At 34.4% G+C, this 16,594-nt stretch overlaps 1 protein-coding gene across 1 annotated transcript in view; it reads right to left on the bottom strand.

Annotated features, from left to right (window-relative positions):
- LOC104162852 (E3 ubiquitin-protein ligase UBR1-like) overlaps window positions 1-15,622 on the bottom strand; it is a 30,968-nt gene extending 15,346 nt beyond the window's left edge. Inside the window, exons 1-10 of the mRNA XM_009701682.1 lie at window positions 15,619-15,622; window positions 14,288-14,442; window positions 13,228-13,327; window positions 11,386-11,495; window positions 10,015-10,104; window positions 8,155-8,342; window positions 6,830-7,035; window positions 3,399-3,492; window positions 814-966; window positions 374-471 (exon numbers count right to left, since the gene is read on the bottom strand). Coding sequence (XP_009699984.1) covers window positions 374-471; window positions 814-966; window positions 3,399-3,492; window positions 6,830-7,035; window positions 8,155-8,342; window positions 10,015-10,104; window positions 11,386-11,495; window positions 13,228-13,327; window positions 14,288-14,442; window positions 15,619-15,622 — 1,198 coding nt within the window. The remainder of the gene's footprint in view (window positions 1-373; window positions 472-813; window positions 967-3,398; window positions 3,493-6,829; window positions 7,036-8,154; window positions 8,343-10,014; window positions 10,105-11,385; window positions 11,496-13,227; window positions 13,328-14,287; window positions 14,443-15,618) is intronic.
- Between the last annotated feature and the right edge of the window lie 972 nt (window positions 15,623-16,594).

Below are 16,594 nucleotides of genomic sequence, written 5' to 3'. Positions count from 1 at the left end.
GTTTTTATTTTGGCCCTTTTAATTTAATTTTTCTCTTTTTTACTACATCACAGTCAATAGAAGTGTTTCATTAACTCTGAGTGTTAGTTGGTGGCTATCCTCTCCTAGTGTACATCATTTTCTTCTACATGGAAGATGGAAAGAATTTAACACAAACCAGAAAATTGGTGAGGGCACTGTGAAATCAAGACATCAGCTCAGAAAGGGCTGACTTCATCCCCAGCTTGATTTGATACTGTCTTGATTGATTTGATACTGTCTTGATTGATAGCTAAATGTATTCCTTACTTGAAGTTTTCTGTTGGTATTAGTTAAAACATGTACTGACAGATTAGATATCCCACTGAATAGCTTCAAAATTAAGGTAACAAACCTTTAGCATTTTTCACACTGTAGCCCGATATCCTGACTATGATAATCTCCAGCCACCTAGCCAGGGACAGAATTTGAGCTACTGCCTCTGCATCCTCACTGAAAACAGAAATAGAAAGTAGGTTTTATTTTATCAAAGAATCACCTTATCTTTAAAAACAGAGGACATATTTAGATCAAAACACATTAACTCAGTATTTGCACAGTTTTGGTGGCTTTGAAAATGCCTTTCTTTAAAAAAAAAAAAAAAAAATTTGCCAAAAGCAGTATGTTTGGCTGAATAGCTCATACAAGGAGATATGCAGTCTTTTATACACATTAGTAAGGTCTGCACAAGTTTTCCTTCCAAAAGTTTGAAAAGTCAACTAGCCCCAAAGTAATTTTTTCCTTTTTTTTTTTTTTTTTTTTTTAAATTAAAGGCTATGCAATCTGGCAATTCACCTGTTTATTTTTTGAGCCTGCAATGGAACAATAGGAATCACAGTATTGCACAGAGATTTGCAAAGTGGACAAAGATACTCTCCATTCTCCAAGTCAAAAATCTGTTCAACATGCAGACGTTGCCGGAAGTTCAGCTGCATGGCTTCGAAGTACCTACAACATTGAAAAGGAAATTACTAGAAAGTAGAATGGCTCAAATGTGACAGGAAAACAAATGTTCAAGTAATTAAAAGTGTTATTATCTAGCAAATATCTATCCAAGTCAACAAACAAGTCTTTTCCTTTGATTTATAACTCTCACACACTTGGATGTGAAAATAAAATAAAACCTTTGGGCACATAGATGAACTCATGCAAAAGTGACAGCAACTTTTCCTTGCTTTTAAGATCCTTTTAAATTTCATTAACATTTTTACAGACAAGCAGATCTTAAATTTTTTACTCTTCTCTCACAAGATCTTCAACACAATGAAACACTGTATCTAATATCTGTCATGCAACTCATTACAGTAAGTTTGAAATAGGGATTGTACATATTTTTATTTAAATTTATGAAAAACCACCAGTAACATTTAATGAATAAATAATCAACTATTCACGTCAATGACTGAGTCTCATAACTAGACAATGAAACTGTAGCCTTCTTTTAACAGAAAGAGAGGATAATTTATATTACAATATTGCACTTGAGTTATTTTAAACTCAAAAGGAAACTAAGAAATAACTATGATCTTTTTACAGGTTTCATTATAATCTTGCCCCTTCAGTGGATGCAGTAAGCCTTCAAATTTCATTAATGTCTCAGGGGTATTATTAGGAGCAAAAAAATCCAATATTCAAATCTTCTTGCCTGGATACGAGCAACTAAATTCAGTACTAATGTTCAGGCTAGGCATATAGGATCTTAAAGACAGATATGAAACTATCTAACTTCTGCACTAAGGTAATAACTGCCTTTTTTTTTTTTGCTTTAAATCATACATCTTAAGGGAAAAAATGAAATCCCATTTATGTAATAAGATAAAGAGTGTGCGTGGAGGCATCTGTGGAAGTTCTCATGATTACAGAATACTTAGGAAAGTATTTGATTACAATCAACAAACACATACATTTATTTTCCCACATTCAAACTATGTTTTTGCAAGCAACTTCTCTTCCTCATATATGGCAAATACCAAGATATTCCATTCATTTGAACTTGCACTGTTTTAGAGAGTATTTTGCAGTATTTTTAGGCTGCACAGATACTCTAGAAAGGTGTGGCAGGCATCGTTTGGAGGAGTATTAGTAAGTTAGCATGTCTGTTATGTAACAAATAAAAGACTATACTCAAACCTTCTGTGCCATTCCGTATGAGAAGAGCCTGTTGTCCATTTTAATCCCATTTACCCATACAGCAAGTCATCTTTTCTTAAAAAGAGCAACGGAACTGAGCTCCAATGTTGCACTACTTAGATCTACGCAGATGCAGATGGATCTGCCAAGAGCAGATGTATTATACTCAAGGAACACACTTCTGTATCATTTTAACTTTGCGCACCTATTTATTCTATACTGATGTTTTATTGTAAAAAAAAAACCAAAACCAAAACCCACACATAGAAGAGTAAATGATAAGCGCTATAAGTTTAATCAGATTTTTACAGTAAAATGGCACAAGTGCAAAAAGCAAACCTCAAGCAATTTTTTGTATCATACAACAATATAAAGTAGCTTGCAATTGCATGAGTCAACTCTATTTATCTGTTGATAATAGTTCAGTGGGATTATTTCTATTATTACTTCACACTATTTATCTTGTCTAGATTTGCCAAACCTACGTGGAGTCAAATGCAGAGATCATTAGCTTTTCCCTCTGTAACCCTACAAATGTAGCTGCAACGAGGATGACTATATTCTGCGAACTACATAACTTGGTCTTTTAATATTTCAGGTTGCATTCTAAACCAACACACTTGCTTTAAATTGTGGGTTCCCCCAAACAATAGAAATCTAGTAAAGTTTTTAAGCACTGTATCAATTCTTCCCTCTTACTTTTTATTAAGAGTTTGTTCACCAATAGGGGAGGGCTGGGGAGTGGGGAAGAAATAATGCTAGATTTAACCATTCATCATATTCTATTCTAAATGCCAGATTCTCATCTAAAGACTGAAAGGATGAAGTTGACTTATTCCAGTAAATACTGACCTGGTGACAGACTTTCAGAGTTGAAGTACTGTTACTATATAACGCTCACCTGGAAGATTCCTACTGGTTCTCATTGGATTGCTAAAAATAAACCTACTAGATGCGGTTTCTTATTCTTGACGAATTTTACCCCACTGGTTTTATTTGCATAAATTACTAACTCCTTAGAGATTCTTCTTTGGGTCATAGAAGGCACTAAGAACTTTTGATCATGATTTTCTTAATCAGGTCAAAACTTCTCTTGTGCCATATTTCATTTTTAGACGAGTACAAATAGCTTTGACTCCTTAATTATACATCTACTTACTGTACTGTGTTTTCAGCGTGCATTTAGATGTTTTGGAAAACAGGATTAAGAAAAAAAAACACATTAAAAGGCTGCAAAGACACATCCTTACTTCTGCCAGCAGGCTGCATGCATCACATGACCACAGCTTCCTGTGTGGGTCCCACAAGGTAAGTCAGGGTGCATGAAGAGAGGATCTAGTGTATCTAGAAAGACACAGCAGAAAGAAATTATTGACAGAACAATAACATCACTGCACATCAGTATGAACAGAAATGAACAACAGTATACACAGAACACAAGCCTTCAGATTTTATTTTCCCACAGCTCACATAGTCACGCTCAAATAGCCTTTGGTTAGCTTTTCCAGACCAGTACGCCAGCAAAGTAATCACAAGACAGAGTTCACTTAAACTACTGAAGGCTTTCCACTAATTATGAGGAAAAAGACCATAAAATCCAAAACCAATAGTAAATTGGTTAAGGAAAAAAAAAAAAAAAAAAAAAGGGTTTTAAGGGTTTTTTGAGTACTGGAATAGCTCTGTGGTTGGATTTGCCATCATTGAAGTTTTTAATGTATTTCTTATTGTATTTTTAAATGAAAGAAAATGAAACTATTAAGGACAAGAAAGATGAGGCATTTCTCCAACTAATCCTGTATACTTCCCCATCTTGCATAACTCTTACGAGCAAAAACATTATGAGAATGTAATGGTGTGTTTGTGCTGCATATGCACTCAAAGTCAGATTCCATTTTCCCCTTAGAGATATCTGAATAATACTGAACTGAACAAGCGCAGTTCTCCAAACTTCATCTGGTGGACTGTTTATGATTTTGAACAGATATATCTGAATTTGACAAAATGAAAAAAAAAAAACAAAACAAAACCACAAAACAAAAAAACTAGCACCCAAATTGCACTGAAAATATAACTGTATTTGAAAAAGCTGAAGCTGCTCTAAATCAAATGGAGACTGAAATAAAAAAAGTGAACTTTGGTATAATGCTAATTTGCCACTATCTGCACTTCTGCTGTGGGAACAAGCATTTTTCCACTTATTTAGATCTTCAAAGCAAAAAAGCTATTATTACAGACCTACTTCGAAATGATAAGCTGCAGAAGACCAGGCAATAAAGAGTAAGTGCTATAAATAATATCCAGAAGTGGCTTTAGGAAAAGGAACCTAATTCCCTTCTTTTTACAATTATTTCAATAGCCCAACATGTCACTTCAGAAAGCTTACAAGTGTATCTGACTACAAAAGTATAGGATTTAATTTGTACTTCAGAGTACCACAGAAGAGAGCAAAAAAAAAAAAAATAAAAATGGATGCAATTAATACATGGCCTAGATAAAAATTCTATACAGCTGGCTTAAAATTGTCATTATCACAAGTTCACTGTTAAAAAGAAAAATGGATCAAACAGGATTCTGTAGGAGTCTGTCCTGAGTCTACAACTGTTCAGTATTTGTTAACGACCCAGAAGAGGAAACACAAAACATCTTATTAAGTGAAATAACTTGGTAAAGGTTTGCAAGCATGATAGAGAGAGAATAGGGTAATACCCTGGAGAAATAAGAAACAATGCTGAACTTCCCTTTGCTTTAGAATTCTATTTGATAACATTCAAGAGTGTACTTCTAAACTAAAGCAGGAATAATGAACTGCACAAACACAGAGTTTAAAGCTATTTCCTAGACAGTAGCGTCATCAAAAAAATAGGCCACAGGGTTCATTTTGCTTTATGAGCTGTCATGGATCAACAATACCCTGTTATAAAATAGAAAAAAACCACGTATTTGAAAATAAGCAGGAATTTAAACTGCAAGTTGTAACATCCTCGCCATGCAAAGGCAACGAACTAGAAAACACCTTGAGAGCACTCACAGACCTCCAATTTTATTATCTTTCAACACTGCATCCTTATTCCTTATATATTAGTTAGTTTGAATAAGCAGGATTTGAAAAAATTATTGGCTCACCTTTATAATAAGACATAGATACACAGAGAATGTATATTGATTGATAAATATTTAATAGATGACAGCTATTTAAATTTTTATCTGTGTTAAAATAAATATAATTCCATTTACAGGGAAAAAATTATCACTTTTAATAATTATTTAGTATTATATTGTGCCTGAATCAAACTAGCAGTTTTATGATGAGATGCATATCCACCCCGAGGTGATTTCACCTAAACAACATTCGCCTAGGCTGTGTATCAAGTAGGACAGAGCCAAAAAAGTCTAATAAACATGAGAATAAATTAGCTTACCTTCTCCTTACCCATAAAACCAGTTATCCTGGTCAAAGAATCAGGGTGGCTTCCTAAGTTCCTTTCTTGACAAATCCATTTTTGACATTCCTTACTGCTTCATTCTCTGTCTTTATTTTTTATATTGCCTTCTAGACTAATAATAATTACTATTATCCAACATAATTCTGGGCATCCAGGCTGGATGGAATACTCAAATTTTTAGTACTTTCTCATTTAGTTTCTGGTTTTCGATTTGTTTGGTTTTTGGTTTGGGTTGTTGTTTTTTTTTGACAAACACTTGTTTGCCCTTCTTAGCCTTGAGATCTCAATTATTTTCTACGCATTTTAAAAAATAATTAAAGATTATACTGAAGACAATGGTTCTGATACTTCTTTCAATAGTACTTTAATAATTGCCAAGGTGAATACACTGAAGTTATCTAGATATTGCTTCAACTTTTCTTATCCTATTCTGGACTGGTTTTCTCTCTTGTTAAAATTAACAGTCATCAAGCATCTGATCTTGAATTATTATTAATTTTCTTTCTCAAAGAGAACGAAAAAGACAGTGAGTACTTTTTTTCCTCCCTTTTCTTTCTATTTATTTTCTTTCAGTCCCTTAAGTAACTGACCAAAATCTTTCTCACATTTAATCAACTGTTACAAAAAAAATTCTGGTTGGTCTTCGTGTTTTCTGCTACCAATATGCTATTATGCAACTCTAACTCTTGCACTTGTATTATTCTCTTGTATTAATTTTTTTTCATTCATCAGATGATATCATATGATCCTTGCTTATACTTTTCTATTTTTTTTATGTTGCTGTTTTTAGTACTTCCTGGACATGAAAAAATAATAATAATAATAAAAAATTAAAAACCCCAAACTCGCCTGAGGCTATCATATTGGCCTCCGATAATGTTCATTTATTTCCTCCATACTGGGAAAGTTTGCTGCTGCGCTTGAATAAACAGGAACTGTTAACATTCTTGGATTTCTCCAGAGTGACCACTCCTACCAAATTGCTAAGTTTTATAAAATCTTCTTGTGAGATTAAAGCATTTTCTGACTTCCCAAGGACAAATCAGAATATTCATACACTTCTCATTTTTAAGTTTTAAAGCATGGATTTTAGAACAATTGAAAAATTTTAACTTTCTTCTTATTAAATAGTATAAGCGAGTTAGCAATCTAACTGAATACAGAATTTAACTAGGTTCAAAGGGTCTGAGTTCTAGCTACAAGACTGCTTGTAGTCTAAAAGAAGAAAAATTGCATACCCCCTGAGATTTCAAGAACTCTGCTCCTATTCTGAGTTAAGGCAGTTGATTTCTGGACACAGGCAGATAATACCATGGCAGCACCTTCCAACTTCACTTCCTGCTCCTCCTGACAAAGAATACAGGTCAGAACTTCTTTCTCAGCAACAGATGGACCTCGTTTGGGACCCAAAGCAATTCTGGAGTAATCAATTGCCGAAGACATGCTGTAGGACCATAAGTGACACAGATATAAAATAATCAGATGGCACTTTCAAAACAAACTTATTCTTCCAGGCATCTAAAAACGTCATTCATTGCTAACATCTCTGGTTTTATACCAAAGTGCTTTCCAAACCAAATGATGACCAAACAATGAAGAAACACCTCAATCCTCACTAAAATGCAGTATTCTTTAAAAGTAGAAAGTGGAAGCTAGCTAACATAGAACACAATGAAATGGATTCAGACAGCAGAAAATTCAGGAAGCTGTATTCGATGTAGAATATTTTAATCTTACAGACACATTAAAATTGTTTCCCATTCCTGAAGAAAACATACTGAAAATTAATGCCACTACCTTAATTCAATGCTTTGAGACAGAATAAGCTTCCATATTATTTTTTTTAATATTCCTTATTCTGGAGTTCAACAATGATTTACAGAACACAATTTATTAAAGATTAAAGCACACAAGTTATCTGTACTTTTTTCCCAGTAGATACCGCTATTTTCCTGATTAGTTTTGTGCAGCCCCAATTAGACCAAAATTGTGAGTTGTATTAGGCATAGTATATTGCTGAAGCACCTCTAGAACAGGAGCAATCCATATCAACAAAATTATAAACAAAAAACCCAAACCTCTTCAGTATGAAATTAGATTTTAAAAAATAACAGAAATATCAGTGACTTGAGCTACAAGCATATTTTCTTCACTGCAACTTAACCTTAAGCCATATTGGCTTTCAGTTTCTTTCCAAATTAAATACTTAAATTTTCATATAAGTTTTTCAGTGTTGTCAACCCAGCAGCTATCTAATCACATTTTTTCAAATGTTAAGCAATGTAAGTATCCACCATTTGAAGAAATAATTAATTTTCTTATTGTTTAGCTTATGCTGCTCTACAAAGAGAATCCACTGTTCTTATATTAGCAAACATATGCTAGTTTACTTATAATTCTGTAACAGAAGATGACTTAAAAGTAAATAGAGATGCCAGTTTGCTGACTGGGCTGACACAATCTGTTCCCTGAACATATTTTCAAAATTTTTATGTAGCATAATGAACTTACGTAACAGGTAATGAACTCTTCCCACCAGAACTGTGGATATCTTTTTTCTTACCTTTCTTCCTCCATAACAACATCTTCTTTCCCCTGTGCCTCCAGTGTGTTTTCATACAGGAGCTTATGGGTTTCGATGAAATTCCTCTGCAGTGCAGACATCTGGGCCATGATCTTCTGACGGTGCAACCTAGCTGCTTCTGCCTTTCTCTTCCGCTCAGCCTTCTCTTTATCCTGAGTGCTTTGTGTCTTACAATAAGAGAAAATAAAGAAATCATAGGCAACGGAGAACATAAAAATGAGAAGAAGCTTTCACCAACTATATGCATTCTAATCTTTGGCATCAAATTCCTTAACTGACAACACTTTAATGATTAAAAAAAAAAGTTAACAGTCATCTGAAAAACGTAAAACTACAATTTTAAATGTTGACTAAGTTAATAATAAAAGAGATTTTGAGGGGTCCACAAAAGGTAACTAGTACAATCCCTTGCCCAAAGACAGGACCAATAATATCCAATCCATTTTAATGAGCTGCTTGTCTGTTCTTAAGAAACTTTAGCGAGCTGAACATCACAAGCCTCCTCCAGTGTTTTATTACTCTACTGAGCAAAACCCCTACTGAGTATTCAGTATCTCACTTACAGGAATTTAAGAAAATTTTATCCTGAACTATCTATCAGCGATACAAGAAACAGATTTTTCCTACATTTTTGTGGTGGCATTTTATGCACCTGAGGATTGTATTTTCCCCTATTCTTCTTTATTGTAGACTGGAAAACTATTCTTCTTCCAGTATTTCCTCATCTATCATGTTTTCAAAAACTACAAACAAAGTATTTACATGCTTTGGAAATACAGAATTCAAAAAACACAGGTATACTTAATTAAAACATATAGAACTTAACTCCTCTTATTCAATTACCTAAAGCACAAATTCAACATTATACACACTGCTTCCATCCACAATACCATTACTTTTTGAGGAAATGAAACAACAACAAATTGCTCCACAAGCAGTGGAACTGTAAGAGTCTCATTTCTTACTGACTTTTGCATTTTGTTCCCTTACCTTACCAGATATCATGTGACACGTTTCTCAAAAAAAAAAAAACAAACCCACAGCATATGCTGTGCTAAGTTTAAATCTATGTATACAATGACTAGCCAAGAGATTGTTTGGCAGCCAGCTGTTGCCAAATAGAATGTGCAAGAGCAAACTGGCCTGTCTTTGCACACAGTCTAATGGTAATCAGATTCTTTTCTATTCAACTACCAATTAAAAAAAAACACAACAAACACACAAATAACAACAAAAAAAACAAAACCAAAAAAAAGCAACACACCAAAAAAACACCCTCATGGGACTGCAGTAATCTTTGAAGTCTCCATTTCACTGTATCATTTGACCACTGGATTCAAAAGTTATTTTGAGGGAAGGGGGTAGAGAGTGATACAGAGTCAGAATCATCACCTAAGCCTGATGTCTTTATACAACCAAGGCAAAGCAGAGTAATCTCTTGGTACGTCACATCAATTACAAGACATCATTTTAAGTGGATTTTTTTATTTCTAATTATTGCACAGTGACAACGTAATAGAAATAAAAATCCTAAAGATAAGAAATGGAGAAATGAACACAAATTACTTCCTTGCCACCCTCAGTTGTTGCACTTAACTTGAAAGTACAACCAAAACCATATTAGCTGCTGATAATTCAAAGAAACATGCTTAGCATAAGTTTAATTCATTAAAAATATTAATCTTGGAACGAAAATCCTATTTGTAGGCAATATACCAGAAATTAGTATTTAAAAAAATTATCTTTTTAGGTAACAATCAACTTAGGCATCTTTTTGAAAACAGCCATTCAAAACATTAAATACAAGGCTTCCATTAAACATTTTTTTTTTATTATTACCTCATCACCTTTTGTAGCTTCTGAGCCTGATGTAGCTGCTACTGTTGTCAAACTAGATTTTTCTCTCAATCTTTTCACTGTGTCAAACATCTAGGAATAGAGACTTAGATGTTAAAAATAAAGAGTAATTTGGTTCCTATTACAACACAGACAGGATTAAAGCTCTTGATATTTAGTTTCACATTTTTTTCAGATTTTCATATGGATGAAGTCAACTGCCACACTCCTAAATAAAAATCATCTGAGACCGTATGTGCACTCCTGTGACACTGCTATGTCTGTATCCTAAACCTGACAAGCACCGCTCAGTATGAAGGAAAGTAAAATTCGTCCAAATTTTCCAGTCTTCCAGCATTAATACTGCTAAGCAGCTAAAGCATCTGTACATCAGAAGAATGGACAGAGTGCTCACTTATTTCAAGTAGGTGAGATGTGGATCATCCCATGGAAATAGTCACTAAAATCATGCAAAAACCTACACGTGTGGAATAGAAAGCTTTCCAGCATATGTCCAATCAGTTAAAACTGAACCTTCAATTTTCATTTACTACTTTCTCCAGCTATCTTTACTTTAATAAGCATCTTGAAGTTTTGACAATATTAAATATCTACCATACATATCATTAAAGTACGTTTTCACTTTGCAGTTAGAATTTTAGAAGAAAATCTTCTCAAAAAAATCTTTCAAACCTGCCTCCCTAATGTAGCAGAATAGTCCAGTTTTAGTAGCTGAGGATAGTTTTGGAATCCTACTATAGATTCTTACCCTCTTTTCCAAGAGTACTGTCTTCTATGTTTGCCACCTAAAACAAGAAGCCCAAAATGGAACAGGACAGCAGTACTTCTGCTAAGCAGAAGCAGCAGCCTCCTCCTACTTTACAGGTGTCACAGCTCTAGAAGTTTTTCCCATCTCTTACTGGGTAATGGCAGGGAGCTGGATAGAAAAATTCCACAGGTCAAATGTACAATGTGGCCATTAGTCAGATCCATATGACTCAAGTCTTAATACAAGCAGCCTCTAAAATGCTTTCCCAATTAATAAACTTTTACTTATCATTTGATGTTATTTTGCAACAGAAATATGAGGAATAAAGTTTATGTATAAAATCGCCATTACTGGAATGAGTTATCCAAGTAAAAATCGACCAAATACTTGGAAGTGGCAATAGCAAGTACAATAACTTGTAAGTCTTAACGCAGTATTGAAGAAACCATCTCGTCTGGGGGGAAAAAAAAATGTTCCAACAGATTGAGCTTCTCAAGAAACCACTGCAGCTGTAAACACTCGGTTATATGTAGGACTTATAACATCTTTCATAAAAGTTTTCTAGATTACTACAATCAGATCATACTTATCTCCCTCTTGTGTACCTGCAGTATCCAATTGACTGTGTCCTTCTGTGCCTCTAACTGAGGAACTCTCTTTAACTTTTCCAGAAGCATTAACACATTCACAGCATTCAAGGCTGAGCTTCCCATTCCTTTACAAAGGAAAGAAAAATACAAAAGCATAGGTCTTCAGGGAAAAAGAAGCTCAACATTTTAATATATTTACAACCACGGACGTGCCTTAAAATATTGCTAATTATGTAACACACATATGCGAACACAACCTGTGTAGTTAACTTTGTTTTAATTTCATCTCTTTATTCCAGTTAAATGTAGTATCCTTGGAGATCAATAATTTTCGCTACTTCCAAGAGCAGAAGTACAGACAAATACAGAATTGCCTTTCACTTCAAGGAGGAGTGGTAAAGCTTTTATAGCTTACCTAAATTTGTTAACAGCTCACTGTGCACAAGTTTATTTCCATCACAAAAACTATTATAATTACAGTAATTATTTGCTTCCTCACATCTTGGTAACAGTTCACAGCATTCTAGGTCATTCTCTAACACAAGTAGGCTTTAAAATTGAGATCCTTTTCTTCAATTATATTTCTTTTGCAGCACTTTCCATTTGAAATGAATTCTCACATTTTTACAAGTGAGACAAATACATTTAAAAAAATTTTTTTTTTAAAATCACTTCTCAGTAAGAGTCTTCTTACAAAAATACTGATTATTTTTGCATCCCTTATGTATAAATGGGGGTTTGGTTTGTTTGGTTATGCAAAACTAAAGCTGGCAAAGAAATGTCTAATGTCTCAACTATAATTACTTTTAGTGTATTCCTATAGTTGTCACGAAGGTTTCTAAACTGAAATACATTCAGTGTGATGATAATACTCCTTGCTCAACAATAAAAAAAAATTCAAAATAAAAAAAAGTGAAATGGGAGTATTTTTCAAATTTAGTGACATCTCTTTACACAACATTTTTTTAAAAACTAAATAAAGGCAGTTCAGCAGCTTTATGTGTTTATTTATTTATGTAGGAGGTATTTAAAAGATATGTAGATGTGGTGCTTAGGGACATGGTTTAGTGGTGGAATTCGCAGTGCTAGGTTAACCATTGGACTATATGATCTTAAAGGTCTTTTCTAACCTAAACAGTTCTATGATTCTACAGTTTTATTTCACAATTCTTGTCTCTGTTTCATTTCTCCAGTGACAATTACATTTAGCTTGATAACTGATTTTTATTTATTCATTTATTCTTACAGAGTGAAGCAGAAATTGTAGAAAAGATACAAGATTATTTAGAAAATGTAGATTCCAACTCCCACTCACTACTCTTGAATGTAAGATTAGTAAGTGCTCTGCAGGGATTTGGAAAAGTAAAGAAAAAGAAAAAAAAAAGCACACTTCATAGCTACTAAGCTTTGCTTCTATAATCACTACCATAGTAAAAGTCTTTAACTTGCAGGTAAATCAATAGTTTTACAGCTCAGGAATACAAAAAACCAGAGACAGTTCACTGAAATTCACTGTCACTTTCAAGTAGTTCTGAGTTACTATTTCAATAATATTCATGCGAAGGAAGAACCATTTTCAGTTATCTAACACCAGTATTACTTTTCCATTTCTTTCTCAGGAAGAGAAGCACATCTCTTCAACATATCTGGCAACTGGAAACAGAAGCAGCTAGTCAAAATCTGGTTTCTTGATCATTTAAAAAAAAAAATAAAAAAATTAGTAGGTTTTAGTTCTATAGCAAAAAGTAAATCCTTTCTGACTAAATATCACTGAATACTTTCTTCTAGTTCATTTTTGTCCTTACAAAATGAAGTTAGCTTAATTTACTCTGCTTTTTTAAAGGAAATGAAACATACGTGTTGCTTTGTGATAAAAATCAAAGGTTACTTCTTCTTCTGGAGACTTCTGTAACTGCTGCTTCTCTTCTAGTAATCCTAAAGAAAGCAGATGAAGCACCTAAAAAAAAAAAAAAAGGAGAAAAATAGTAAGTCTCATTCACTGTTAGAGGTCTGGAAAACTGGCATATAAAATAAGGATGTTTAACATAGTTCTGTACTATACACTGATTATACCCTATGATAGAACACAGAAGTGAGAAAATGTGTAGAGATCGTACATGGAAAGTCAAAGAACAATGAACAATATACTTTTCCTGCATATCACTTGCACCAAAATTAATAAACTTGCACACACTTTACATTAGTAACATATGAATCTCGTCATTTTGCTGATAGAAATCTATGAATATTGGTTAATTCTATAATCCAAAGATTAGGAGATAAGGCAAGGCAATTAAATAATCTACGCACTCCAATTAACAAAACTGATTAATTCCACCAGTCTGTAAATTCAGGTCCTAACCCTGTAAATAATTAAAACAAACAAACAAAAACCCCAAACTTCAACGATGTCAGTAATTCCTCTTTCTTAAAGCATAAAGTCACTGTGGTAAAATGAAATGTTTACAAAATAATATAATTTCATGACTCAGGTCCCAAAGACATTTAGATATTTGGAGACTTGGCAGCTTACAACATGAAGTAACTCCAATTTCTTTAAGATGATCAAAGGGTTACTTATTTGCACATGAAGTTTCAAGAATAAGACGAGGTAAGGAGAATTACATATTGAAACAGCTTCAGTGATGAGGTAACACAAGCGGGAAAGCAAAACAGAAAATCGAAGAATATGCCAAATTTAATACTACTGTGTTTCACATTTCTATTTTACAGTGGAGATAAATAATTAGAAATATTTTCTTTGTCAGCAAGATTTGTAAAAACAGGTTTGGGGACAAAAAGTAAATTCTTACCATTCAAAGTTAAAGTTTATCTTTACACATTGTGATCTTATCATAAGCAGTTAACATGGTCAAGACAGGAATGAGCAAAGGAAGGAGATTGAAGCTAACAATACCATTTGGATCATAGCTTCAGTCCACAAGTGCGTTTCCAGTTCTACTGCTCTCTGAAGAATGGTCCGCAGTATGTGCATCATAACGTCACAGTTCAGAATCCTCACCACGTTGCTGAATGCAGGACTGAAGTCTGGAGGAGGAGGTGGAGGCAATGCTAGAAAACGGAGATGTGCAAATATATTAACAAACTGGCATCTCAAAGATTGCAGGCAAAAAGCGGAGAGCACAAACATACTAATTCCAGCAAAAGAACAACTGGACCTTTAAATTAATAAAACCACGCTCAAACACAATTGTTTGCCTAAGTCAGCTTTTATCTTTAGCAAAACTAAGTACTTTTAGTGAGTTCTTATATAAAACACATGCAAACTAAGCTAAACAAACGCAAGTATTTAGTTGTATCTGTAAATGCAAATCTTCAATACTTTGCACTGCCTTATCAGTAATAAACATATAGTGTTCGTGTTTTGCATCTGATAGAAAGTTTTCAAGTAGTTCAGAGTGAACAGTGGATATTCCAGAGTGTGATGTCTCACATTACAGTGTCCAATGCCTAGTACAGCTGGAGCTCTAAATTCTTCCTGCTACTGGAGCACTCTGATCATTTCTAGTTATGTACATTTTCTGAGCTAACACTGAAACTGCGTGATGTGGTGTCTCACCCAGAAGCCACCTGGAATCTTGGCGTCTACTAACAGCACCTCAATTATCCCTATATGGAAGCATTGGCTTAAGACTTCTTTTGCTACCTGCATGCCTATTTTCAGAAAACTTCTGTGAATGCAGGGTCTCTGAAACCATCAATCTTTTTAGACTGAGTGAATTATAAAAAGTTACGGACAAAGACAACACAGCCACATAAAAGCATATGCACAAAGTATTTGCAACAGAATGGGTAGTCTCAGGGGTACACATCAAGATAAACAGTTATTTTCGTATTTTGGAACTGTATTGTCTGATTACATGAATGTGTGTTTCTGTCAGTTACATGTAAATACTTGTATTTTTAAAAAGCTCTACAAAATAAATGTCCCTGTTAAAATTTTAAGTTACTTAAGTGAATGGGGGGGAATATTAAGAAGGTACTACTCAAAATCTGTCAACTGTATAAAATAAACAGTGGAGGAAGAAACCAGAAGTAATCCAAATCCAGCTGTCAATCTTCTAAGTGAGTTACAACTGAAGGAAATTAAATTATTTCAAAGAGAACGTGATTTCTGATTTAACTGTGACACTCCTAAATGACAATGCCAATTTATTCTGTTTCAGTTCCACAGTTTTTCAACTGAAAGGAACCCAAACTTAATAAAATTTACTCAATTAATTTTACCCATCTTAGGTATGCAATGTTGCAGTGCCCGACTGTACACAAAAATCAAAATATGCTTTAGAGTAAGTAGTACAGATTAAAGGTATTCAACTGTAATGGCAATCTAGGAAGAGAAAAATAATTATATCTATTGCAATTCACAAAATCAGGTGACAGTTGATTTTATTAAACTGTTCATTTTACTTCTTTGTTCAGCTTACAAAGTCCTCCTCAAATCAACTCAATTAATACTCATGATTTGAATGAGTAAAAGTAAACTCAAAAGGGAAATAACATTTCATCATCTGGAAAAGTGGCACGGCAAGCTGTAGACAGTCCAAGAGGCTCCTGGAAGGCATGGAAGGTAGCTTTCCTGAGCCAGCTAAAAGACAGCCCTACTAGAGGAGAGGCCATACTGGACCTGATCATCACCAATGTAAGTGAACTCATTGGTGACATCAAGATTGAAGGCAGCCTGGGCTCCAGTGATCACGCACTGGTGGAGTTTGTAGTCCGGAGGGATGTGGGTCAGGCAAAGAGTAAAGTCAGGACCCTGAATTTTAGGAAGGCCAACTACCAGCTCTTCAAGGAGTTAGTTAACAGGACCCCCTGGGAAACTGCCCTCAGGGACAAGGGAGCACAGCAGAGCTGGCAGATTTTCAAGGAAATCTTCTATAGAGCGCAGGAGCTTGCAATCCCCAGGAGAAAGAAATCAGGTAAGCAAGGCAAGAGGTCGGCATGGCTGAGTCAAGATCTACTGGCCAAACTAAAGGCCAAGAAGGAAATGTACAGGCAGTGGAGACAGGGACAGGTATCCTGGGACAAGTATAGAGAGGATGCCCAGTTGTGCAGAGATGTGGTCAGGAAGGCCAAGGCGCGACTGGAGCTGAACTTGGTGAGGGATGTAAAGAATAATAAGAAGGGTTTCTATAGGTATGTCAATCAGAAGAGGAAAGTCAAAGAAAATGTACCCCCTCTCATGAGCAGGGCAGGGGAG

This window comes from Cariama cristata, unplaced genomic scaffold (genome assembly GCF_000690535.1).
Source record: "Cariama cristata isolate BGI_N322 unplaced genomic scaffold, ASM69053v1 scaffold19076, whole genome shotgun sequence".
Taxonomy (NCBI): Eukaryota; Metazoa; Chordata; class Aves; order Cariamiformes; family Cariamidae; genus Cariama; species Cariama cristata.
This window is presented reverse-complemented; position numbering and strand designations above follow the sequence as displayed.